The 25229-nt window shown below is 43.8% G+C and overlaps 2 protein-coding genes across 9 annotated transcripts in view; both read right to left on the bottom strand.

Moving 5' to 3' along the window:
* Positions 1–25229, bottom strand: part of crebbpa (CREB binding protein a) — a 347948-nt gene that overhangs the window by 301141 nt on the left and 21578 nt on the right. For 4 of the 8 annotated variants that reach the window (XM_072462364.1, XM_072462367.1, XM_072462368.1 and 1 more), the window contains exons 7-31: positions 25047–25146; positions 24806–24940; positions 24611–24728; positions 24369–24540; positions 24233–24298; positions 20734–20852; positions 20383–20592; positions 19895–20188; positions 19457–19633; positions 19176–19347; positions 18927–19045; positions 18598–18837; positions 17796–17884; positions 17458–17538; positions 16709–16765; positions 16103–16180; positions 15969–16036; positions 15720–15870; positions 15469–15615; positions 15278–15391; positions 15030–15195; positions 14787–14954; positions 14244–14405; positions 13879–14160; positions 10151–13798 (exon numbers count right to left, since the gene is read on the bottom strand). In XM_072462364.1, coding sequence (XP_072318465.1) covers positions 11423–13798; positions 13879–14160; positions 14244–14405; positions 14787–14954; positions 15030–15195; positions 15278–15391; positions 15469–15615; positions 15720–15870; positions 15969–16036; positions 16103–16180; positions 16709–16765; positions 17458–17538; positions 17796–17884; positions 18598–18837; positions 18927–19045; positions 19176–19347; positions 19457–19633; positions 19895–20188; positions 20383–20592; positions 20734–20852; positions 24233–24298; positions 24369–24540; positions 24611–24728; positions 24806–24940; positions 25047–25146 — 5861 coding nt within the window. In that variant the 3' untranslated portion in view covers positions 10151–11422. Of the gene's footprint in view, positions 1–10150; positions 13799–13878; positions 14161–14243; positions 14406–14786; positions 14955–15029; positions 15196–15277; positions 15392–15468; positions 15616–15719; positions 15871–15968; positions 16037–16102; positions 16181–16708; positions 16766–17457; positions 17539–17795; positions 17885–18597; positions 18838–18926; positions 19046–19175; positions 19348–19456; positions 19634–19894; positions 20189–20382; positions 20593–20733; positions 20853–24232; positions 24299–24368; positions 24541–24610; positions 24729–24805; positions 24941–25046; positions 25147–25229 lie in introns of those variants that run through there. The other 4 variants (XM_072462365.1, XM_072462366.1, XM_072462370.1 and 1 more) reach the window with 4 other exon arrangements.
* Positions 31–5710, bottom strand: slx4 (SLX4 structure-specific endonuclease subunit homolog (S. cerevisiae)). The gene is made up of 10 exons (XM_072462373.1): positions 5469–5710; positions 4977–5260; positions 4649–4895; positions 4166–4350; positions 3937–4083; positions 3675–3844; positions 1263–3226; positions 1069–1165; positions 709–996; positions 31–531 (listed from the first exon to the last, which is right to left on the bottom strand). The coding sequence occupies exons 1-10, from the start codon at positions 5665–5667 to the stop codon at positions 159–161; spliced, it is 3954 nt and encodes a 1317-aa protein (XP_072318474.1). The 5' UTR covers positions 5668–5710; the 3' UTR covers positions 31–158.

Genomic DNA, 25229 nt, shown 5'->3' with positions numbered 1-25229 from the left:
CAGCAAATACTTGTGTAAAAAAAAAAGAGGTCAAAATTGGAACATTTATTTTACAGAAGTCATGTAAAAAATGTATAAATATAAAACGCATTCTTAAACATTTAAAAATATTTTCCTACATTTTAGAGTAAAACATGTCTAACTTAATAAAATGTCTGTCAATGGAGCGCTGAAGAGGCTTTTTTCCGCCTCATTCCGCTCCCACTCGCTGCCTTAGTCTTTTTGACCCGCCTCCGACTGGGCGCGGCCTGGCCCGGTTTGGCTGTGGTGAAGGTGATGCACTGAGAGTCCAGATAGTCTGCCAGTTTAGTGACGCCAAGTTGAATCCCTTTGGCCTTCAGCTGCTGCTGGAGCTGAGACAGGACCAGCGGCTGGTACTGAAGGATCTGGTTATAGAGGGAGGAATCGGACAAAATGAACGTTCGGACGGCCTCGAGCCGGTCCTGCAGACGGGAGGCTGACTGAGAGGCGGAGATGCCCCCATCACTGTCCGAGTCCCCATCGGACAACTGCACAATTTCCGGGTTTGACCTGTACAAACGGAACACATTAGCTGGCACTGAATGTGTAAAGGTCAGAATAAAGCTGCATTTAATATTGTGTGTTTAGATTTCTATAGTATCTGCAGCAGACTGGAAACAAAAGCTCTACTTAATTATGTTGCGACTGCAGAAAATGGCTAATGAAAGTGAAGTCTGTATCATCTACCTTTCCGATTCTGCAGTGGAGGTGTTGGAGCCCTGAGAGGCCGACAGTGGCTCATCGTCCTGAGGCGTTTTCATGGGCGAGGTGGTAGTTATCGTGGGCTTTTTGAACTTTGCCATGGCACAGGAGGTCGGGCTGACAGCTGCTGAGACAGGAACTTTGGCCTGAGCGGTTTGACCAGCAGAGGGTGCCTCATCCTCAGACTCTGAACTGGTCAGCTGGTGCGTGTACTGGTGGATCTCCTTTAGTTTTAAAACCATTTGGCGTTTAGGTAAAGGTCGAACTCCAAACCTACAAGCACACACATTGTTGAGGCGAATGGTGGAAACGGAGACTATTTCTTTAAAGTGAATGGCTACACACTTGTTCAACTTGTTCTTGAGCTCTGGTGTGTCCATGTCCGAGTAGTGAGGCATTGGAGTAATGGGAACCGGGGCCTCTCGCTTTTTGAATTTGGATACTAAACCAAAACAGCAGCATTTCAATTACGATCGTATGATAGTCATGTGCAGCAGTATTTACCAGTTACAAATGGGAATGCAAGAAAGATGACTTACTTGGGGTCTTGTATTGTACTGGAGATTTCAATCGCTCAGAAAGAGGCGGGGCTGTGTCCTTCTCTTCATCTTCCTCCTCCCAACTTACCCAGATGTTCGAGTCCAAGAGGCTGTTGTTGAGGTCCTGAGCAGGTTCGACTTCAGGTGGTGAAATGGCAGATGTTTTTGATGAGGATTCGAACGTGCTCGTCCCGACATCACATCGTTTGACGGGAGCCGCGGTGGTTGAGGCGCTCGTTCTGATATTCCCCGGGCAGTCAGACCCTTCGCTGTCGTCCAGTTTGAGACTAAAGCAGGGATTTTCAGCGCAGGCGTCTAGACCCCACGAGTCATTGAAAGCCATCGGAGGCTCGTCAATGAAGCTTTGCCTAAAACTGGACTCTCCACCTTCTGCCTCGAAGCGATCTGGATTATTTTGGGCCAAGCGTGCATTCTCATCGCCCGCGCTGTTGTTTGTGTTGCAGCCTTCTGATAATCTGCTTTTACCGTAAGACTTGCTGTTTGTCTTGCTGGGAGAAGAGGACGACTTTTCTGACAAAGGAGAAAGATGAAAGCTGGGAAAGATCTCTGCTTTCTCTGGACTTGGAGTGGTTCTATCAGTATGACTTGAAGCTGGTGGTAGCCTCAGTGTTTCGGTTTGTACAGGTGTGCTACTATAGGCTGGGATGGGGAGGGGCGTGTCCTGTTTGGAAAAAGCTGTATGTGAACTGGAGTAGTTTCCAAGATGAGAATACTTGAAAGGGCTTTGAGGAACTACAAATCCAGGAAAGTCCAAGTTTTTGTCCCTTGTCAGTTCCAAACTACTCTTTCTGCCACTTGTCTCTGAGCTGGAGAATGACGGTTTACTTGAGGAGAAGCTTTGGGGCATTGAATCTGCACATTTCGGGAACAGTCGAGTCCTACAAATGCTGCTTTTTGTCTGAGAGGAACTGGTGCGGACACTCTTTTCAGGCTGGACGGGTGTGGAGGGAACGAGCCAGGAAATCTCCGCAGAGCAATCGACCAGACTTACCTCACCATCCGGAGGCTGGCCATCCGTTTTGTCTGAGTTAAGGTCATCTGAATCGGGCGTATTTTGTTCTTTAATATCGGTGAAGTGCTTTCCATTTGGCGACAAAGGGCTGTTTGAACTCTGAGTAAGATCTATGTCCATATCATCACTGGAGTCGGACAAAACTACCAACTCGGGTTCTTTGCTTCGGGGAGATGTTTGAGAAGGTTTTGGCTTGTAAACGGCCGGGGCATCGTGGGTTTTTACGGTGTAATTTTTGGACTTTTTCAAAATATCATCTGCTCCATCGCCTCCTCCACAAAGACTAACTTCATTCTGGGACAAAGCTGGGGACAATCCTGGAGAAACACCGGCGAAAGGCAGGTTTTGTGCATTCGGTGGAGGACTTGGGGAGTGCTTGTCAATCACACTTGCTGAGGACTGAAGCAACGTTCTGGCTGACATTTCAGATGACAGAGGACGAGCAGACAGGTGAGACGAAGGTTCTGGTAAATTAGAGCAGTCTTTTCCCTCAAACTCACCCCAGGATTCAGAAAAGAGACGATGGTAGCTACGATCTAAACTGGCATTAACATGACGCTCACCGCTTTCCATTGCGTCATCGAACTTGGTCGGACTCGCGGATGTTTCAGGCAGATCTCGATCGTCGGCCTCCTTTTCCTCCCCTCTCTTTTTCTGAGTGGCGGCGAACTCGTAAATTTCAACCAGTTCGTCCTCGTTTACTTGTTCCTCTTCCATTTCCCCGTCACCAGGTTGGTCATCCGTCTCCTCACTGTTATTAAAAGAATTGCGCTCCGTCCCGTCATCTTCTGCGTCCTCGTCGTTCCACATGGAGCGCAGCAGCTCAATAAAGGCCTCATCCGTTTGTGTGTTTGGACGCTCGCTGTTCTCGCTCTGGAACACTGCCTCATCCTGAAGCTGGCAAAACGCCTGGAGATCCTTCAAGTCAAACCTGGAAATGAAGGTAAATAAAGTTTTATATCACAAGCAATAGCATTTTAGCACAATATTGGAGTAGGGCTGAAAACAAACATTTTCATTATGTTACCAAGCAACAAATAAATCCTTAATCAACTTTACTTCGCAAGGTGTAATAGATTTCTGGAGTCTATGACTCACTTTATGAAAAAGACAAACTTTCTGAACAATAAAGTTTAAACTAAACACTTTTTAGGATGGAAATTGAGCTGAAATTACATATTTTAGTTTCTAAAATTCTCACAATTTTTCGTTGTTATTTTTTTTTTATTTCTACAAATACATGGTGCCTTGAAAAACATCTCTTACTATTGTTAAGACTTTTATTTTCACTCTCTGATAATCGAGAGATTACACAAAAATAATAACCAGATGAATAAACTAATTAACAGTCCTGTTTAATTAAATAGCAATGGTGAGACCTGGATGCCAGCTCCAGGACGTCCTGCCGTAGTGAAGATGGAAAGGAGCAGTGGGCAGTGTAGAGGTACTGTAGCAGGGCAAACACCGCCTGTCCCGGGACATCATTCAGCAGCACCCTTTGAGCGGCAGGCGTTTCCTCCTCCTGCACCCCAAAACCGCTCTCATGTATCTGAAGAGAGGAAACGTTGAATATTATGAGGATCCAGCAATTAATAACCAAACAAATGATGAACTTATTTTACATTAGTGATAACAGTTTACCATTTCAGCCAGCAGGGGGCAGCGAGCATACACCATAAATGAATGAGCAAAGTAGACTTCCCCACTGTCCACCTGTAGCTGCAGATCGCTGAGCTGAGGGTTGTTTACCATTGCGCCCAAGTCCAAGGCGAGTTTAGACAGATGCAACTGCAATAAAGAAACCAAACAAAAACATTACAAAACACATGACAAAAACTAATGAAAGCGGTTTGTTTTGAGTTTATCTCACTGATTGGCGGCTGTCGTCCTCTTCCTTTCTCGTAGATGAAGTTCTTAATGGAAGTCTTTTAGGATTATCGTTGGGTATTTCAGGTAAGAATCCACTCACACAGTCATTATTATGCTCATCCTCCTCTAAAACAACAAATCCACTTGAAGGTAGGTTTGAAGTGGGACTTGCCCTGGTTTGCTGGTCTAAGAGGGAACACACAACTGCATGAGTAAAATATTGGCTTGGCAACTGCACAGATGAAAAAGAAGAACATGTGAAAAGAGCAAACAAAAACATGCAGAAAAAATAAATCTTGTCAATAGTGTTTCGTTGCTCAAGAATCCTTCTTTCAATTCAAATCATGCTAAGAAAAACAATCATCACAATCACTATATAATCATTATCTTGACACTGTTGTATAAATTACTTTGCAATGACACAAATGACACTGTTGGGCTAAAAAGTAACCCTCCACTGAGATGCACTTTGATATTTGATCACCTTTTGTAAGCTCTGTGGTAGAGTAGCCGTACTGTGTCAGTGTCATCCCGTCTTCAGCTAACTCTATGAGGTCTTGAAGGGCCTGGCTGCACCCGGGCAGCTGCCCTTTGCCCGGGGTAGAAACAGCAGGAGAGGAGCGGCCCGTCTGGGAGGGAGAAGGCAAGACGGCGGCGACAGGAGTTCTTATTTTCAGATGCTGCACCGGAGTGTCTGTCTTGTCCCAACTTGCAACTGATGGCACAATAGTCTAGAATAACAAAAAATAAAACAATGAAAATAGTTTATATTACCTTATTAAAAATATGAATATTAACAATGCCTTGCCAACCTTTGTTGATTCCTGTGGTACAATAAAGTCTCTAAGCTCCGGAGCATAATAATCACTCAGGCAAAAATCTGAGATCAATGCACTTTTCTGCCAAAGGGGGGCAGCACCACTCCAGCCAAGCAAACTGGAGGTGCAGCGAGTAGGAGTTGAAGGAGATAGGGCACAGTTGCTTAGCAGGAGATCAGAGACACGCTCCTGTATCCGGGCCAGAGCTGCCCCAGGGCCCTGAACCAGCAGCAGGGGAGGAGGCCGAGGGATGCCACCTTTTTTCTTTTTGCTGCGTCCTTGACATTCAGAGAGGAAGGCCGAAGTTAAAAGTCAGATAAAAACAAGACAAAAATAATATCAAGATTATATTTTAAAACACAATGGGCTTCGCTTCATACAAGCATCTTATAAAAATCAGGACCAAGAATAATTTATTTAAATGTTTTTAAGAGGTTTAACTTTGCTTTCCAATTTTGAGCCATAACGTAATAATACATATTATACCAGCATTTGGTTTCCACTTCAGAGCTGGACTCTTGGATGTGTTGGGGGCAGTCGTCTCTTTAAGGCTCTCTCTCTCGGCCTGCGATACCTTTTGTTTCCCTCGCTCTTGTTCCAGCAGTGACGAGGACAGGGCCAAGGCCATCATTGTGTCTTCATCCAGATCTACGACCTTCTTCCTGGGTTTCTTTCTTGCTGGCATGTTTGACTTGGATCCTTTTCGTTTTTGGCCTGCCGTCTGTGTACTGCAGATAAGATAAGATAAGATAAGATATTCCTTTATTGTCCCACATGGGGAAATTTCATTGGTGCAACGCAGGTAGATACAGAGGTAGATACAGAAGAACAGATCACTTATAGGAAGTCTGAAAAACACTTTCAGTAGAAGATCTCCTATAAATAAATAAAAACTCCCATAGACAAATAAATAAATAAATACATAAATACCATTGCATGTGATCACGACAGTAATTGCACATGAATGTGTGTCACGACGCCACATAGATTGCACATGAATTTCACATGAATTGCACATGAATTCCAACAGCAATTGCACATATGACAGAATTGCACATCAGTATTAGGTTAGGTCAGTATTGTGAGTGTTCAGTACTAACAGTTTTTGTTATAAAGTCTGACAGCAGCAGGAAGGAAAGACCTACGGAACCTTTCCTTCGCACATCGAGGGTGGATCAGTCTCTCACTGAAGCTGCTCTCCAGAGCGGAGAGAGTGTCCTGCAGGGGGTGACACTCATGGTCCAGCATAGATGTGAATCTAGCCAGGACCCTCCTGTCCCCCACCTCCTGCACCGAGTCCAGAGCACAGCCCAGGACGGAGCTGGACTTCTTGATGACTCTGTCCAGCTTCCTCCTCTCCCTCTCTGTGATGCTGCTGCTCCAGCAGGCCACACCGTACAGGAGGGCTGATGCCACCACAGAGTCGTAGAAGGTCTTCAGGAGTGGCCCTGTCACTCCAAAAGACCTGAGTCTCCTCAGGAGGTAGAGCCGACTCTGGCTCTTCCTGTACAGTGTGTCTGTGTTATGAGTCCAGTCCAGTTTGTGGTTCAGATGAACACCCAGGTACTTGTATGTTTATTTTAGTTATAGTTTTTCCCTGGTTTGACAATTTTGGTGAAGTTTATAATGAGCAGCGGATGTGACATATCTGTAACCTAGCAACCACACTGTATATGCAAGGGTTAAAGCTCATCTAATTCACTCCAGAGATTATGACTATACTAACACAAATACACAAACACTTTTGTTGTATGAATGTTTAAACTGTCAGAACAATGTGTTCCTTGTGGGTTCCTTTACGTGTAAGAAAACATTTTAGAAGGAGTTTATAACAAAGGTTGCGTTTTGATGAGGGATTCCTTTTTAAAACTCAGCACAGCTTCTTGTAATTTTCAGCTTTTACAACTGCAACTTGGAAAACTGAAAATATGTACCCAAAGAATTATCCTACTAGACAAAGTAATGACTACAAAAAACATATGCAAGTTTCCATACAAATATTTGCAGGTTTGATGGAACATACTTGGTTGTGTCGCTTTGGTTCTCCTCAGTCTGTCTCTGTAGAGCCCGAATGAGCACAGCAGGAGGGACACCCATATCTGAAGAGCAACGCTTCAGATGAGATGCACGATTCTTCTCAGACTTAAACTTCTTTCCACAAATGGGACATTCCATGATTCCAGGGGGCGGCGGAGGTGCTGTATGGTCCTCTCCTTCATCTAAACATCTGCAAAACAACATGATTAACATTTTGCCCGTACCTGGACATCTGAAGTGTCTGTACGTCGCCCACCCTGCCTATGGAGGGATGTGACACGTGAGTGGGTGGTGACTGTCTGAAAATGTCATAGTGTTCCTTCAAAAGTCTGAACTTCAAACCACACGCCTTTACTGACAGAGACGTGTCGATTCTCAATCTTAATTAAAATGTCATTACCAGTAATTGCACCGTCCTAATTGGCAGCATGGGTTGAACTTGGTTTCAGCTCCTACGACCTGAGCCCTGTCCCAAGATATGATTATTCTTTTTGCAGTGGTCTGATATTGCTCTGATATTCTAGTTTTCCTTCTTTGTCCTAGTGAGTCTTCCCGTAGTTTCCTTCTCACATTCAGTTTAGTGTTCCTTTCTTGTCCAGTGTCATTTATTTTTCTGAGGGATTTGTTTTTTTGAGTTGCCTTTATGTGTGTTGATATAGTCTTGTTTTTTTTCCATTGCTCTTTTGATCCCTCTAATCCAAACATTTTTCAGCGAGGGCCGCATTTTGAAACATCTACGAAACAGAGGGCCACAAACAAAAGTGTATTATTCAAAATTTTGCATTTGGCATAGTTTTGATGCCTCCACACCTTTAATAAGACATGGAACATTAATATTGGTTGGTATAACATTAAAATGCTTGAATTTTCCATAGTATTAGTTTTTTGGACTGCTTTTTGTTTTTTGGACCAACTTTGCAGGTCTGAGGGCCGCATTTGGCCCCCAGGCCGTAGTTTGGCCTTATCTAATGTATAGTAAAGTGATGTTTTTGTACTCATTTTGTTTCTTTTTCTCTTCGACTTGTTTTCCTTTCTTTATGGCCCATCTGGGGGATTGGCATTGTGTGAATCTATTTCTCTTCCTCCTTTCTGTCCGTGATGATTGGCCCATTCAAATATGTCCTTATGTCCTTACCACTGACAGTCTGTGTACAGTGGGGGGCTCTGAAGTCCATACTGATCCGCATGGGTTTCCTGAAACCGATATTTTTGCTGCCATCCTTGTTGTGGTGAATTTTGATGTCCAGCAATGAAATAGCCTTGTTTTTTTTCTCCTCATGTGTCCACTGAATATTGCTTGTGCTAAGGTTTAGTGAAGAATGCAATACCTGTTTATGTGCTGCGTGCGTCCTTCAGGTGTCATGTGTGAAATGTCTTTGTGGCAGAGCTGACAGAAGAACAGCCCCTCATCCTGCAGATCCACAGGACAGCCCTCTCTGTCCAGCTCCTGCTGCAAACGAATCGCCAACGCTTCATCACTGTCCTCAGGCTCAGGGAAGACTGGCCTTTGAGACTCTGCTGGACCTTGGCCACACAAAGCATTCATTTAACAAATAGAAATACAAATATGGTGGTGCTTGGGAATTGTGATTTAAAGTAAAATTTGTGTAGCAAAAAATGTAACTGAAAATGTTATTTCTTTAACATTTGGATTAATGTCACTGTATTAAAATATTTTTTTTTGGCATGTGTTTTGGAATGTCCATGGGTTTAAAATAACTAGTAACTACCATAGCTATTAACAATTTAAAACACAAAATCCTAAAAATGTAGCCTATAACTGTAAACAGAAACCCAACAGTCCAGATAACGATAGATAAAACACGATTATTTTAATAGTTGACTAGTAATGATCATTCCAATAAATCGTTTGCAGCCTCAACAAGTATACCTGGTTGAAGCTGGTCGTGCCTTTGCTCTTCTCGTATCCTTTGAGGACTGGCTCTTCTGAACTTGTGCATCTTGTGGAGGACCTGGTCTTTTGCCCTGATCCCACCCAGGACAGCCCTTGCACCCACAGACTGTGGCCCGTCAACAACAGAGGAACTTCGGGGCTCATCTTTGGTTTGTTTATTTGTCTGCTTTTCTCTTCCAGTCTTGGCTCGTAGATCCACAGGTTTCTTGCGGTTTCTTTTAAGGAGCTTGGAGTAAAGGTCTATAAAATCCTGACCAGAGTCATCCATATTAACTGGTGTTTCTCCTCTGCACAACTACAGGTGTTCTTATTTTGTAGAAAGCATGTCTATTCACAGTGTACGTCGGTAGCGACAGTTAGCAAGGTCAACCAAAATGGTAACTCCAATTTATTACCCATTACTCATTTTGGAAACATAATCCTCGACTATTGTGCCGGTCATCTGCATAAAATATAAACGGGATCTAACTGTCCTACCGTTAGGACAATAAAACCTGCAACTAAAAGACCCAGTTTTTTTGTTTTCATTTTAAGGTAATTCCGTTCAACTAATCCGCTGCATGTTGTTGTTCCGGTCACGTGGGACGTAGTGTTTTCCGGTCACATGACTTTATCAAGCCTCGTTTACGCATGGATCCATTATTATCTATGTTTATATGTTAAACACGAACACAACCTTTCTTTAACTACTTTTTACATCTTCATTAAAATTTTAATCTCTAGATTAGTAGACAATGCGTTTTCTTGGACATAATTTCGCACACATTCCCAGCTTTGACTCATATTTAAAAGGTTGAATGAACGATTTTTTAGGCCCAAATCTGAGTCATTTCCTCGTGGCCTAGACTGCCGATTAGTCGTGCCACGTATCAATCATAAAACGCACCTACCGCTCACCTGCAGTCGCGTGCGGCTCATCCCGAGAGTTCCGCGTGTCTAAGCGCATGGATCTATCATAATATAGTTCCCTCAGTGTACGGGACAAAATGAAGACGGAGAAAGACAGTTCGACCTGACTCAGAAGCAGACAGAAATCTACGAGAGACGCGATGCGATCCGTCGCGCTAATAAACAAACGCACGTGTGTGTTGCGCCTGCCGAAAAGTTCTCAAATTGCCGAAAAATCGTCCATTGCGCCTTTAACATTCAGCCCAGTAATTGAAAAACAATGCTACAAACACTACTTAATTAAATAAATGCTAACTTGTAATGTGCGTGCAAATACATGGCTTTAATCCATCTTGAAGGATATAAAATAAAATAAAACAAAACAGTACCGAGTTGCAACAAATGGAAAACAAAACCAAAAGGATGGGCAATACCTCATTATAATTCAGTCCACAGAGTACCAGAGTTCTTCTGTTGCACAGTTTATTTAACAATATGGTATAGAAGTAAGAAATGAGTCTTTTTTTCCTTATTTTTTTTAACCAATACAGCAATTTCATTCTCTCTTCCGTATATTTATAATATTTTGTTTAATAACTTGATTTACAATAGGAGAAAAAGATAATACCCAAATTCAAGTTTTTGTGTGAGGGGCATGATGGTTGACATTTTGTGATGAATCTCCAATGTGCCCTTCATCTCTATATATGTGTACAATTTAGAAGATGGGGGACATTTAAGATAGCAAATAGACAACCAGCAACCAACCTCCTCAGATCAGGGGGCTAGTCTTTTTCTCACACTCTCTTTACACTTTACAACATTTGTATGACAAGTATGACAAATGCAAAGCAACATTTTTACACCCGCAAAGACAGAAAGAAATATCAGGCCACTGAGACCAGTCTGTCTTCTGAAACCAATTTTAGAGACTCTGGATTTGCGTCTTCACGTGCACCTGCGTGCATGTTTTGTGTATGCACAACCTGCAGCAGTCAGTTTCTTATATAATTACAATTGAGTGCTCTTCATACACAAAGAGAAAGGGAGCGGTCTGTCCCTGAATGCATCATTTGGACTAATGGGTACAACACTAGATTACAACAAACAAAACCCTTGCCCAAATCCCTGACAAAACAAATATTTTACAGTTGCAACACAAAATGCTTTAAAGTCGCTCCAAAAAGTACAAAATAAAAGATATGAATATAATAAAGCAATTGTATATTTTCTTTAATAAAAGAAAAAAGGCATGAAACCATACCATAAACAAACCAAAAATAAATTGAATATTGGAACACATTTGGTCTCAACCAAAAATATATTCTTTACGATTTATTTTTATTTAAGAAGCAACTTGCAAATCCCTCAACATTTTAAGGAAGAAAACCCCAAAGAACTGGGCGTAGGAAACAATGATATCCCCTAGAAGTGTTTCATTATTTTTCTTGACGAAATTGTCTTTATACAGAGGAAACTTTTTACATGTCAGTACAAAAACGTTCTGCCTTAGAATGAACAAACAAAGCCCTCAAACAGGTTGGGAATCCAGAAAAACAGGACGGGAGGTCGGTCCAAAGTAGGGATACTGTTCAATATGCTACAATCCCTCGACAAACTTCTCTAGAGTGTCCCCTGTAGCGTCTCCCACAATCCCCAGCTCACTGTTCAATCCTCCTCTGTTCGGTGTGTTTAACTGTGGAAGCATGGCGCTCTGTTCTGGAGTCCCCAAATGTCCCTGCTCCATAGATGCAGACAGAGGGCCCCCTAAGCTGGGGTGCGGCGAGCCCGTGTGGGGCGGAGGGTGCTGTGGTGAGGGCTGCGGCTGAGTTTGAACCTGTGGGGAGGGACTGGAATGTGGCGGGAGCTGTGGCTGTTGGGGCGACTGTGTGGGCGGACAGGGCGACTGGACGGGGGCAGGGGAGCGGACCTGGTTACCAAGTGCATTGGTAAGTGTGGGCTGCCCAGGAAGGTGAGGGCCACCCTGTGCCTGCCCCGTCAGCAGGTGTGTCTGTGGGCTCATGGGGCTGGGCTGAGCTGGAGAGCCCATCTGCTGTTTGAGAACAGCCTGCTGCTGCTGAGGGATTTGCTGCTGCTGCTGCTGCTGCTGCTGCTGCTGCTGCTGCTGCTGCTGCTGCTGCTGCTGCTGCTGCTGCTGCTGCTGCTGCTGCTGCTGCTGCTGCAGCATTCGTTGGTGCAATAGATTCTGGGTGGAGTCCATGGCCATACCAGGCTGACCCATTTGGTTCATTGGTGACAGTTGGCTCATCGCCCCCCCTGCTGCTCCCGCCCCTGGCTGCATGATCTGCTGCTGCATGCGGAGCTGGGAGTAGGAGGCAGTGGGGCCTGGAGCTTGAGCAGGGAACTGACCGTGGCCTTGGGGCAACACGCCCTGCTGCTGCTGCTGCTGCTGCTGCTGCTGCTGCTGCTGCTGCTGCTGCTGCTGCTGCTGCTGCTGCTGCTGCTGCTGCTGCTGCTGTCTGAGGAGCTGCCGCCGATACATCTCCTGGAGCTGAGGGTTGGTGCTGTGTGCTGCATTCATGAGCTGGCCTTGAGGTCCTAGCGCTGTCATACCCTGAGCAGGAGGCTGCTGAGGGGACATACCAGGCCTCTGTACAGCTCCTTGCATTGTCATGGCTTGCATCCCCCCCATCTGCAGCTGCTGAGGCTGACCAGTCTGCTGCTGTGGTTGGTTGGCATGGTACTTGGCTGTCCGCTGCTTAATGAAGGCAGCCATGAGTTGTGGGTTTGATTTAAGAATGTTGAGAACCTGCTGCTGTTGTTGTGGGGAGCTCGGAGATTTCAGAGTACGGAGAAGGTCCTGCAGAGCATTGGGAGCTATTGCCCCAGGCCTCGGAGGAGCCTGTGGCCGGGCCCCAGGCTGTTGTGGAATGAGCATCCTCTGCCCTGGTTGAGGCTGTTGTCCAGGGGTCATCATAGGCCGCTGCATGGTCATTGTCTGTTGTGGATTTTGTCCTGGGACAAGACCTGGCTGCTGGGACTGAGGAGTCTGCATAGGGCCGGCAGCTCCGGGCCACTGACCTGGAATCATGTTGGGCTGCATGACTTGTTGTGGGGGTCCTCGAGGTCCAGGGGCCATCTGCATTGGGGACTGCATTGGGCCGGTCATGCGTTGCTGCGGAGCTTGGTTCATCGGCAGCCCATTGATGTTGACCCTGTAGTTTGGGTTCTGCTGGGCTTGTGCAAGGATTTCTATGTGCCGTGCCATTTTGACGGCAGCAAGTGGCGGCTGTTGAGGCATCTGCTGCTGTGGCTGGGGTGGCTGGGGCAGAGGGGACTGCTGCTGGTGCAAAGGGGAGGCCTGAGGGCCAGGTTTCCCTTGAGACACCTGCGCAGGCTGTCCATTTCGTGGGGCATTGGGATACGAGGGGGACATCACACCCACAGAGTTGGGCGTCTGCGGCTGATTGGACAGGGGCTGCTGGGGGGTCTGGGGAGTACTGGGCTGTGCGTGACCAGTGGGGGTACTGGGCGCAGCGGATGCAGGTGGGGAGGGTAGCGGCATGGTCCTGCCCTGCATGGTGGCCATTCTTCTCCTCATCATCTGGGCCTGTTGTAGCCTATGCTGCAGCTGTTGCTGGCGAAGCTTGTGTTTGATATTCAAACAGAACGGGACAGGACACTTGTTCTCCTGACAGTGCTTGGCATGGTAACAGCATAAAGCGATGAGCTGCTTGCAAACAGGACAGCCACCATTGGTTTTGCGTTTGCAACCTTTGGTGTGCTGGACTACACGCTTCATCTTCTGACAGGAAGGGAGTGAGCAGTTGGCATTGCGACATTGACAAGCATGGACTAAGGACTGGATGCAGCGCTGGATGCTCAAGCGGCGGCTCTCTTGGGGGCTCTTGGAGGCCTCCCCGCTCGGACTGTCATCGTCCAGACCAAGACCCCACTTGACCATCTGATGCTCGTGGCCCTTTGAGTTGTAACAGTTGATGCACAAATCAAAGTCCTGAGCAAAAAATGAACACATTCAGTCAAAAAAATAAAGCAGAATTTACAGTGCAAACCAACAGCAGTTCTATTGCTTACCTCACAAACAGTGCAGTGCCAACGAGTCTCCACATGATGTTTGCACTCGTTACAAGTATAGACGAAGCGATCCTGGCCCTGGTTATGCAGCTCAACGAGCATGCACATTGTGCTCCACTTGCACCTTCTGAGGGAGCTGAACTCCCAGTGTTTGTCTCTGGCTAAAGTGAGGAATGCATCTCGTCCATCCATCAGGTCACAGGAGAGCATTGGGTCCGGGTCCACGAGAGGGGGCAGAGTGTTGATCATCGGAGCTGAATGCAGGTGGATCACAAAGAACACCTGCAGTGTTTTTTTGAAAAGAGATTAATACACATTGGAAAGAAAAACAAATTGGACAGACACATTTAAAAAGCAACTCTGACCTCTTTATGCTTCTCCAAGGATGCATATAGTTTCTGGGACAAATCGTTGGCTACGTTTGGCATTCCCGGCTTCTTTTTATTTGCTCTGCTCACGCTGCTCTTGTTTTTGTTGGCCTTTTTATTGTTCTTTTTCTTTGCGTTTTTGCTGTCCCCTGGAGTCCCCTGAGAGATAATAATTATTTAGTGGCAGGTACAGTAAAACATATATTAAGTAGTGAATAGCAGCTATTCCACTATAATTGCTTGCACAGGTTAGCAGTGCAGGATCTGCGCTAGAAATACTCGACAGCAGAAACAAATTGGAGAAATCTTCACAGTTCAGATTGCACCAAATGGGAGCAATGCAGACTTCATTTCCATTTAAATAATATAAATGAGATAGGCTACTTGATATTACTTAAGCTAACTTTTTCTCCACATCCCTGAGTGGCAGAATGATGCACATCCAGTAGTTGGTCTGTGTCCAAGAGCAGAGCAGCTCAGCAGACTCACATGAACTTGACATGAGATCGACAGAGACTGTGCTGTAATTTGCTGCCGTACCTCAGGAGTTTCAGTGGCTGCAGTGTTCTCCTCCTTTTTCCTCTCCTCTTCTTCCTGCTCCAGCTCTTTAATACTCTCCTCCAACACGTTGGGCCAGAAGTCGCCCTCAAAGTAAGGCAGCTCATTGGCGCTTGTCAAACGGTCCTCAGTTGCCTGTTTGAAGATGTCCTATATTCCAAAAACAAAACGTTTACCAAGTTGTTTTACACTGTTGTATTTTATGTCTTGCTTTTTGAACCTTACTTTGTAGTCGTGTATTATTCGTTCTGCGAATGCCTTTTCCAACATTTTTCGGTACCACTCCTGGAGCCTTTTGGGCTTGGGGATCTTCTGGTCAGGAGGGTGACAGTGGAAGATATAGTCATCTCCTTCACTGGGCGGACAGGCCCAAATGTGTCCCTGAGCATAACTGTGAATGTGAAGAAAATGTTTTATATTTCTGTTAAAAAAAAAAGAATTGTGAAGACTGAATACATCTGAGCAAAACGTACCCTAGTTTCTTGACATATTCTATATAGCCAATAAGGATCTCATGGTAGACTGCTGTTCGTAAAATACGAGGTTTGAAGAAGTGAATACTGTCAAGGTATGATATGTATACGCGTCTGAGGAAAGACGAAAAAAGAAAAATTATTTACAAGAATATGGCAAATATTATTAAGTATAAAATCCAGAAACTGACCTAGTATTAGGAAATGCGCATTCTGAGCCATACTCCTGTACATGCATGCCAAAAAAGCACACATCAACACCATCAATCTCCTCAAAGGCAAAAAGTGCTTTGGTTCTGTAAGGAAAGGTTTCAGGCATTTCTCCTGTATCAACAAACCTGGTAAAATCAGAATAGTCAGAAAATATGGTCAGGTAATGTTGTAATATTTTCATATTTTAGGTTTTATAGCCAATACTCAAACATGTTCCCATCGGTCTCACCTTGATTTCATGCCTTGTTTGACTTCTACAGTTTTGTCAGAGCTCGCCACCACTCGCACAAACACCTCTCCAGCCTCTGGGTGGTTCTGTCTTTTCAAGTATTTATTTACACGATCTTCAATGAAAGTTCCCAGTCGAGTGGACTGAAGCCCTGCAAGGAAAAGATTAATAGAAACATTAGAAAGCCGTAATTGTATTATTTCATGTATCAAAACTTTCAACAATAGCCAAAATAAGACATGAACCTACGTTTGGCAGTAAACTTGTTCTCTTTACGGATTTTTCCACTTTTCTTCGAACAGTTCTCACAAATGAAGCTGAAACAAAATAGGCGTTAAACACAGTTTTAATGCTAACATCCTTAGGATAGGGCAATGACTTACCCAGAAGGCCAGATGACCTCATAGTGTAAAACGCATATCTGATGCATTTTTCGCCCACAGTCTTTACATTCAACAAACCTTTGAACACAAGATTTTTAATAATACATATCAGTTGGGATAGTTTGTTTCAAAAATATGCTTATGATGCTTGCCATTACATGTATAAAATAAAAAAGTTTCCTCTGGCTGCAGAAGCCTGGAGTGATGTTGGTAAGGACATGAGGGGGACAAGGAAAGACTTTCTCATGCCAATGCCAGCCAAGACCACACACTTTCACAATACTCTACGGTTCTAGACCATTACGTGTCTTTGAGTTGGCACTTGCAGTGATGCTAACTTACTCTAGATGATATTTAATGGATGTTAAGAGAAGTTAGGTTTCCATGGATTCAGAGCAAAATCAGTGCCATTAGGATAATTTATGAGTCTTATAGTATGTCCCCAGCTTAAACCAAACATCTCGCAGTGGTCACAGTGGACACAAGACTTATGGTTTTAGATCCTTTGGCATTGGAGTAGAAAGTCCATGTATTAGTAATCACTTGCAATTTCATGGAAGTTGAGCTTGACTATGGTTTTGTCTAAAAGTATAAAGTGTTACTTACGGTTCAGGGTCTAGAACATCATTCTTTTTCCTCTCAAACTGGTCTTTTGAAATCATCCTGAAAATGAAATGTATTTATGTTGAATCAGTTATAACCAGTTAACTAAACATACAACATGTATTTCATGAACATTGACCCTTAAATATATTAACGTCTATTAACTAAAATATGAATTTACACACACAGATGATTATTGTTCATTGTAAACAGCAACATTGGTCGAGAACATTCCGGTTCAAAACCAGGAAACTGAATCTCCTTGCCTCTTAATGCAACTCCAATCTAAAGCAGCCAGCACACTAGACACTCTTTATAGGAGATTTTTTAAACATGGACATTTTCTCACACTCTCATGAACGACATCATACAATTTGAGACTCGACTCGTAACAGAATCGCACTGACCCCACAGACTTGAGGAGGGTCAATAATACTACTTACAAATTGGGCTTAAAATCTTCTTGTGTAGCCGGCTTAAGCATCATCATAACAAACGACCACTTTCCCAGACCATCTCCTCATTAAACGCAAACGGTTGTTTTAATTTGTGTACAAATTAGTACACACATTACCATATTTAAAAAAAAACACTTAAAAATCTATTAACAGCAGTTATTACAGAATCCTATACATAGGTGAACATTTAAATATGATGGGGGGGGAAACCTAAATTATGTAGACAAAAGCTCACAAAAGTTGATTTTGCATAATAAATTAAATACATTTTTGCATTTAAATCTGTTGACTTACGTCTGAGGTTGAGCAGGATCATCGCCCAATGTGACGCTCTCCCCTTGGATCTCATTAAAGCACTTTTCACAGAAATGGTACCTATAAGATACAGATAATAACTTGAATTTACAAAGTTTGTACACCAGGGGGTGCAAGTATGGCAAAAGGCAGTGAGAAATTCTCAGAAACACTGAAAGAGATTGCTATTAAATGAATATTACTACAAGAATAATTAATTTTACAGTATAGCAATTGTTACAAGACCTATTCCCTTTGAGCACAAACAATTTGTAACCAAACGGTGCACTGAACGACTTTATAACACCTTTGAGAGAAGTAAATCAACACAGACGTACCTGTTCTGGTAACTGTAGTATGTGCCTCCTGTTGGTATCGTACAAAGCTGCTTCCCATAGCAACAGAGCGTTTGAGGGGAGAACTCGTACTGAAACAGGTGCAATAACAAAGAATTTTCATTAATCTGTGTCAGAAGGAAATAAAAAGACAATAGTTCACAACATAGAATAAATAGATAAGATTTATCTGCATAATTTTACATTACCATTACACCCCAATGAATAGAGCCCCAGAGGATTAGGCTGCATAAGCAGAAATGTATAGTACGCCTATGCCATACTCAGTTCTACATACACCATAAAAAATTCCACTTAAAGGCGGTATGGACGATTTTTCGGCGATTTGAGAACGCAGGCGGAAGTGCGCATGCGCACTCCCCCGTGCGGACTGATACAACACACACGTGCGTTTGTTTATTAGCGCAATGGAGCGCATCGCATCGCTCGTCTCCCGTAGATTTCTGTCCACTTCTGCGTCAACTCGAACTGTCTTTCTCCGTCTTCATTTTGCCCCGTACACTGAGGGAACTATATTATGTTGGATCCATGCGCTTAGGCATGCGGAAACGTGAGGACGAGCCTGACGCGGCTGCAAGTGAGCGGTAGGTGCGTTTTATGATTGATACGTGGCAGGACTAATGATTTATCCACGCCACGAGGAAATATGATAAAAATTTGCTGAAAAAAATCGTCCATTCCACCTTTAAGTACAACAAACCTATTTATAAAAGAAAACACATCTGATACATTCAGTATGGCCTTTCCATGTGTTTCATTTAGATTATATCATTTTCAAACTCACCTTCCTGCCACAGCAGTAGCCCAGGCCCTGCATCACTGGGTCGATCTCGGCCTCGAACACCTCAGCGAGTTTGGAGCAGTACTTGTAGACGCGGGATGTCTTGCGGTTGTAGAGCCAGGCATTATTAAACATCAACCAAACGTCATCCACATACTGCCAGGGCTCTTGGTATTGACCTGTGTCGAGTTTCCGCTTTATTGTAGAAAGGTCTATAGGGTTCTTCACAATGTCAAAGTAATCCTAGGAGTGAATAAAAAATCAAAATTAAAAGATTGTGCAGTAATCACACAGTCAGACAGACTACATTCATTGTTAGGGTAACAACATACTGGGATGCCTAAAAGGGGTGGATCCACTGGCTGTCTGAAGGGTAGAGACTCGGGGTCTTGTCTGTACAGAGACTCCAATGTTGGCATCAGAGCCTGTCGCAACTCCTCTGGTTTAAAAGCTGAAAACAATAACAAAATTACTTACTTACTTACAGCTTTTCTGGAAAAACAAATTAATTAGCTTTCCATTACGGTCACTATCATGTATGTTATTACAAGCCCCCATAAGCAGAAGTAAAGAATACAAACTTTTTCTCCGTGATTGAGAAGGAGAGGAGGAGGTGGTGCCGTTAGCTCCACTCTCTTCTTCATCTTTGGGTTCTGTCTTCATTTCCGGCTTTTTCTCTTCCACCTCCATTGGTTCCGGCTTCTCTTCAGGCTCCTCCTTCTTCACGAACATTGAACTGGACTCATCTTCGGTCTAAAAAGCAAATGGGAAATATTCTGATGTTGATCTGATGTTAGTTTTCCTAACAAATAGATGTTTTTCTAAACACATCCAACATATCAAGATGATTAGCCGGACTGACCTGCATCTTGGGCTCAGTTTTGCCGCCAGCGGCCTTAAAGTCCTGTTCGTTGTGCGCCTCAGTTTTCACCTCCTGAAGAGGCAGGTCAGCGCTGACATGGGGCGGGTGTAGATCAGCACTGGCAGCTGAGGCTGGTGTGGGCACCCTGTTATCCAGACTGGCTCCTGGCTGCGATAGCTGAAACACAGCAGAATCGCAATTGAATTGTGTAGGCAGAAAAGCAAAACCATTTCCCCAACAATAAGTAGCACTGCATGCAGGATGAACACTAGAACACAGATGACCCTCCGTGTTTACTTCATTCTCCTCCAAGTATTCTGATGAACACTACTGTAAATGCAGTTCTACACAGGTGATCGGGGACGGAACGGTACATGGCAGGGATGGGAGTCTGTCGGGGAGCGAAGTATGAGGGCATGCGGAGGGTCTCAATCTCACCGGTGTGGTGGGGGGCTGAGGCGGGGCCTGCGTCTGTGCTGCAGCAGGGTGCTCCGCCTGGGTTTGGGACTGGGTGGGACAGGGTGGGACGGCCCCCTGTACCGGTGTAGGAGTGGGGAGGGTGGGGGTGGAGCTGCGGCTGGAGGGCTGGGGGAGCGGTCGGTTAGTGGGTGCCCCAGCCGTAGAGGCAACAGGTGGAGGCGTGGAGTGCAAGGGGGTTTGGGAGGAGGCTAGCTGAGAGCCCAGCGAAGGGCCAAGTGCATTCATGGGGAGGTTAGCGCTCTGCTGCTGCTGCTGCTGCTAGAGAGAAGCGCACACACAAGGGGCACGCGACACACAATACACCAGACAGGCACACAGTCAAAAATCAGACAACGCCACACAGATTAAGATTAATACAGTCTCACTTTCATTGTTATTATAAATTATTAGAGCAATTAGTGCTTAGAATAATCGGAAAATTAACTTGCTTAACTATAATAGCTCACCTGGGTGACAGCAGCCTGTGCCTGTGGCTGGCCCATGCCCGGTCCCACAGTCACATTCATGGCTCCTGGGGCAGCAACGGCTGCAGCTGGTGGGAACGGATTTTGAGGGAGAAACGGGTCCTGGTTTGTATTCTGCCCTACCATGTTTGCAGCCCCATGACCGGCCATCAGGCCCTGGGACGGGGAAACTCGGGAAGGAGACATGCCCCTCTGCTAGACGGAAGATATGTGTGTTAAAACATGGACATTGATGGCTGAGGGTACCAATTATATGTATTGATTCAACTACTATTAGGATTCACATACTTTTTTAGATTTCAAATTCTTAGGGTCAGCTGTTCTTACTCTTACCGGTGGAACAGTGATGTTCATCTGCTGTGGGTGATTCATAGGTGAGGCTGCCCGGGCTCCCATTGGTGCTTGGGGTATCTGAGCGTTTGGCAGTGCCATATGGTTGAACTGGTTCATTCCTGAAAAAACAAAACATTAAATGAAATTCATAAAAAAGATGAGTGTTTCAGTGGGTCAATAGAGTACAAGGTCAGATGCTCTTCAGGATCACAGTGAGAGAAGCTCTGGAAGATCAGCCAAAGAAGACACAAGTAGTAGTGCACCAAGATGGAAATTTTGGCCGATAACAGATATTAGGCCAAAATTTTCTACTTAAATTAAATTTTTCAAATTATTTTTTATTAATTATTTTGGCTGGGGTGAGAATTATACTCCAGAGCTACTAATATGTGATATTATTAACACATTATTATATAATTTTATTTTTTCCCCCCCTGGCAATCACTTTTCACATGTTCATTATTTTCACACTGACAACCGCATTTCACATGACCACAAGAGGGCGCTTTAGACTCTAAAGCGACGCAGAAGAAGAATCTGCACTTCCTGTACCTCTGGAGTTGGCAGAGCTATTAAGAAGTGTCACAGAGGAAGAAGAATTCAATGGATTTAGTGATTGGGGGTAATACTGATGCTTTGGTAAATTTGTTAGCATGTTCTTTATGCTATAGTTATCTGAATAACTTAATGTTACGTTAATGTACCCGTTAATGTACCAGACACTTACCACAGTTTGTTGTCCATGCGTCATATAGCTGAAGGTGTTAAGTTAGCGTACATAAACCTATTAGCCATGTTCTCTAATCTCTTTAAATTGCATTTCAAGATGAAATGTCTATTCTAAGTCTTGGATTTTATCAAATACATTTCCCCCAGAAAAATCAAAGCACACTGGTGGTGGTTTTGAATGCCAGAGTTATCAGTCATTGGTTCCGACGGCATCCCCGTATCCCACTCCAGCCTCCAGTGGCCGAGTCCAGCCTTTTTATGCCAGCGTTGTGAAGGTATCAAAACAGCAACTTGGAACCGCCCAGTGGAAAAGGCTCTCATTAACGCCAGGGGCAAAAATATGGCCCTTATGACCACTCAAACTAAAGTTATTTGGAATGTCCAAACGAATCGTTTAGGAAGAAAACTATTCAAATAATATCTAGGAAAAGAAATTGCTTCATCACGGGTCACAGGTGAATTCGATGCATTTCTTATTTAATTATATGTTTTGTCTAAAACCTTTCTGGAACTGGTATAAGTCTGTAACTTTGTAATTTCTGGGCCTATTGCCTCAGAATAAAGACTGGATTAAAGTTTAGAGCTTGTCAGAATACAGCAGCAGAAGGCCTCTGTCCAAGGAGCGGTTTTCTTCCTGTTTCTGTGAAGGGTCGGCAGCGTTGATTCTTTCATTACCAAGACGCAACTACTGACTGATATTACCGATGCCGACACTGGGCCGATATATTGGTGCACCCCTTGATATAGGCATTTTGTCCTCATGGCATAAATTTGTCAAAACTGATGCCAGGTGATTAAATAGGCCAGCAATCAGTCACATGACAAAGTCACATGATCGATGGGAGTTTTTATTTATTTATAGGAGATCTTCTACTGAAAGTGTTTTTCAGACTTCCTATAAGTGATCTGTTCTTCTGTATCTACCTCTGTATCTACCTGCGTTGCACCAATGAAATTTCCCCATGTGGGACAATAAAGGAATATCTTATCTTATATGAACCATTTTGATTATCGGCTGTAATTTTGTCATCAAGACACCACTTGGGAGGTTATAACAGAAAAGGACCCCTTCTTCAAAAGCATGCTCCGCTTCCGCACAGCTCAGTAGAGCGGGCAGCTGGGCTCGATGTACATGGTTTGGTGAACAAACAGTGAGATTCATGTTTTCCTCTAAGGCGTGGACCAATACGATGCCATTGTAAAACAAAAGTAATGTCTCATCGCAATACTACTAGTGGCACTGGTTTGTTAAAAAGCTGTTGAAACATTTCCCAGTGTACAACGGGTGATAAGAGCCCCTCTTATTCCTTATAACAGGGATACGGGAACGTGAAGTGATTCATTTCTTTGCGGCACAATAATCCACAAATTTCCCTGCTGTGCTCTCGTCTCATGCACGTACAAGTTTCGTGTTGTGTTCCGTGTTAATTTCATAGAGAAGAAACTGACTCTTACCGTACTTTTCAGACTTTAGGCCACTACTTTTCCCCCAGGTTTTGAACCCTGGTGCGTCTAATTTATAGATTTTATTGACTAACGGCCAACAGGGGGCAATCCAGCAGGAAGCGCAAGCGTTTGACAAACTGTAGAAGAAGACGTCAATGGAAGCACTATCCTAGGGACACATTGTTTTTTCTATATTTTAAGCTTCAAAACACTATTTTATTACAATTAGACTCATATTCACAGAGAAATTAGACTAATGAGGTAAATGTTGATGTGGCAGAATACAAAGACACGCGGAGCACAGACATGCAATATATGGAGCTCTTCAGTTTAGAATCTGCCGCCGTGAAATTAAACTTTCTTGGCCCGACCTGACTCACGAGTCAAAAGAAAACATGTGCATCATTATCCTGGACCATATTCATATTTCTGTGTAAATGTTACAACGCAACACTCACTCGATAAGTACGAGCTCAGAGCAGTTGAACCAGATGTGACGACACAGACAAGGGTAAATCAGCTCACACAAAGTAATCAAGGACAGAGGGGTCAGTATGGGCAGCTGTGATGTGTTTGTTAAACTTCAAATTGCTGTGTTTTTGAATCCAACTCATATTCACTGAGAAGTTTGTCTAATTAGTAACGCAGTGCAACGGACCTCAAGTGAGTCACGAGAACCCTGGTTCAAAAGACGCATCACTACCACGTTTATTAATGTGTAAATATCTCACGTTACAACGTGGGCACCTGTGGTTTATTGTCAGGTTCGGCCCGTATAAAGTTCTTTTTACTATGGTACATAATGCTTTTCCCCTTGTTTCTTCTGCGATTTCCTAGTGAAAAAGATCTTTCTCAGTGCGTTGTATTCTTGTAATTAATGAGTATTATAAGAACAACATGTATAATAGGAATAAGAATAGAAAATAATAAAATAAAAGGAATTGAACGTAAATCGACCTTGCAAATCAGCGTTGAAAATGAGCATTGGCAATAGAAAAACCCATATCTGTCAACCTATATAACATGATACTACATTAAAGTGATATAAAAAACAATTCAATGGATTCTACAATGTGGTATTAATACTATGTCTCTTTGTATATTGTATTAATGCTCATGTGGCATCAAGAGACTTTGTCTTGTGACTGATTGCCAGACTATTTAAACACCTGGCATTAGTTTTGACTCATTCATCCCCTGAAGAAAGCCTCATGAGGCCAAAACGCGCAGGCTTATATTCCTATTTCAATAAAGGATTTTTAATGCATCCGATTAAATACTTTACAATGGCCATTATGTTTTGAATTTTTTCACATTGTCTTACCTCGTGATACCTGCATGCGATTCATTCCAATTGGATTTGGCAAATTGGGCAGTGTAACAGGGCCATCTAAGATGCAAAAATATTTTCAACTAAAGCACAGATTTGAAAAGCTCTCACCTTCAGCCCTGATACTTACTCTGAGGTCTGACGCCCAGGGCATTGGGCTGGGGAAGGCCAGGCAGCTGCGCTCCTGCTGCAGCCATAGGAGACTGGTTAATGATTTGCTTCTGTAGCCGAGAGCGCCTCTTTTCTTCCAATTCTTTTTGGATTTTATAAATTTTCTCTGCCAGAAAGTGATAGTATTCATCCTAAGAGACCACACCGACAAATTAGTGGTTTAAAAAAAAGAAAATTAACACAGCCATTCAAGAAGCTTACCCTGCTATTTGCAGTCTCATACATGTCGCCCTCCACTTTCCTTGCATAGGCCACCAGGTTCTCCATTCGCCTGTCCTTCAGAGCAGCCGGGTCCGGGGTTGGAAATATGGCTTGTACTCTGTCAACACAAAGCAACATAAATTATAACACTAAAAATGCATTTGTAAATTGGCAACACAATAACAAGGCACTCACAGTTTGTGTACGAGGTGATTACGCAGGTCCTGAGTCACATGCTCATGCCAGGCCTTCCTGATGCCTGTGGTGGAGGGGGCTGCAGTGGGCAGGTTTCCCATGGAGCCTACTGAAGACCCATCCTGGAGCAGCTGACTGAAGAACACAAATAATGCACTCAGAACAAGTAAATCTATTCCCAGTATATGGCTTTCGTGGCAGTCTTCTCCCACTAAACATAAGCTAACAGGTTATTACTCACTTGTTAGTGTTGAGAGCATTAGGGAGATTTTCTGTGTGCAGGTTAGTCTGTTCAGAAGTGGTCACACCCATTGCTGCACCTCCAAGAGAAATCTGGTTGCCTAACATGAGTATACAAAATCAAATTGGAATATATTTTAATGATGTCTACAATCAATTGAAAGGCAGTATACAAATATTACAT

Source organism: Eucyclogobius newberryi, unplaced genomic scaffold, assembly GCF_026437365.1.
Source record: "Eucyclogobius newberryi isolate DKJ021-1_F unplaced genomic scaffold, fEucNew1.0.hap1 SCAF_4, whole genome shotgun sequence".
Taxonomy (NCBI): Eukaryota; Metazoa; Chordata; class Actinopteri; order Gobiiformes; family Gobiidae; genus Eucyclogobius; species Eucyclogobius newberryi.
The sequence above is the reverse complement of the archived record's forward strand: the minus strand, read 5'-3'. Positions and strand labels throughout refer to the sequence as shown.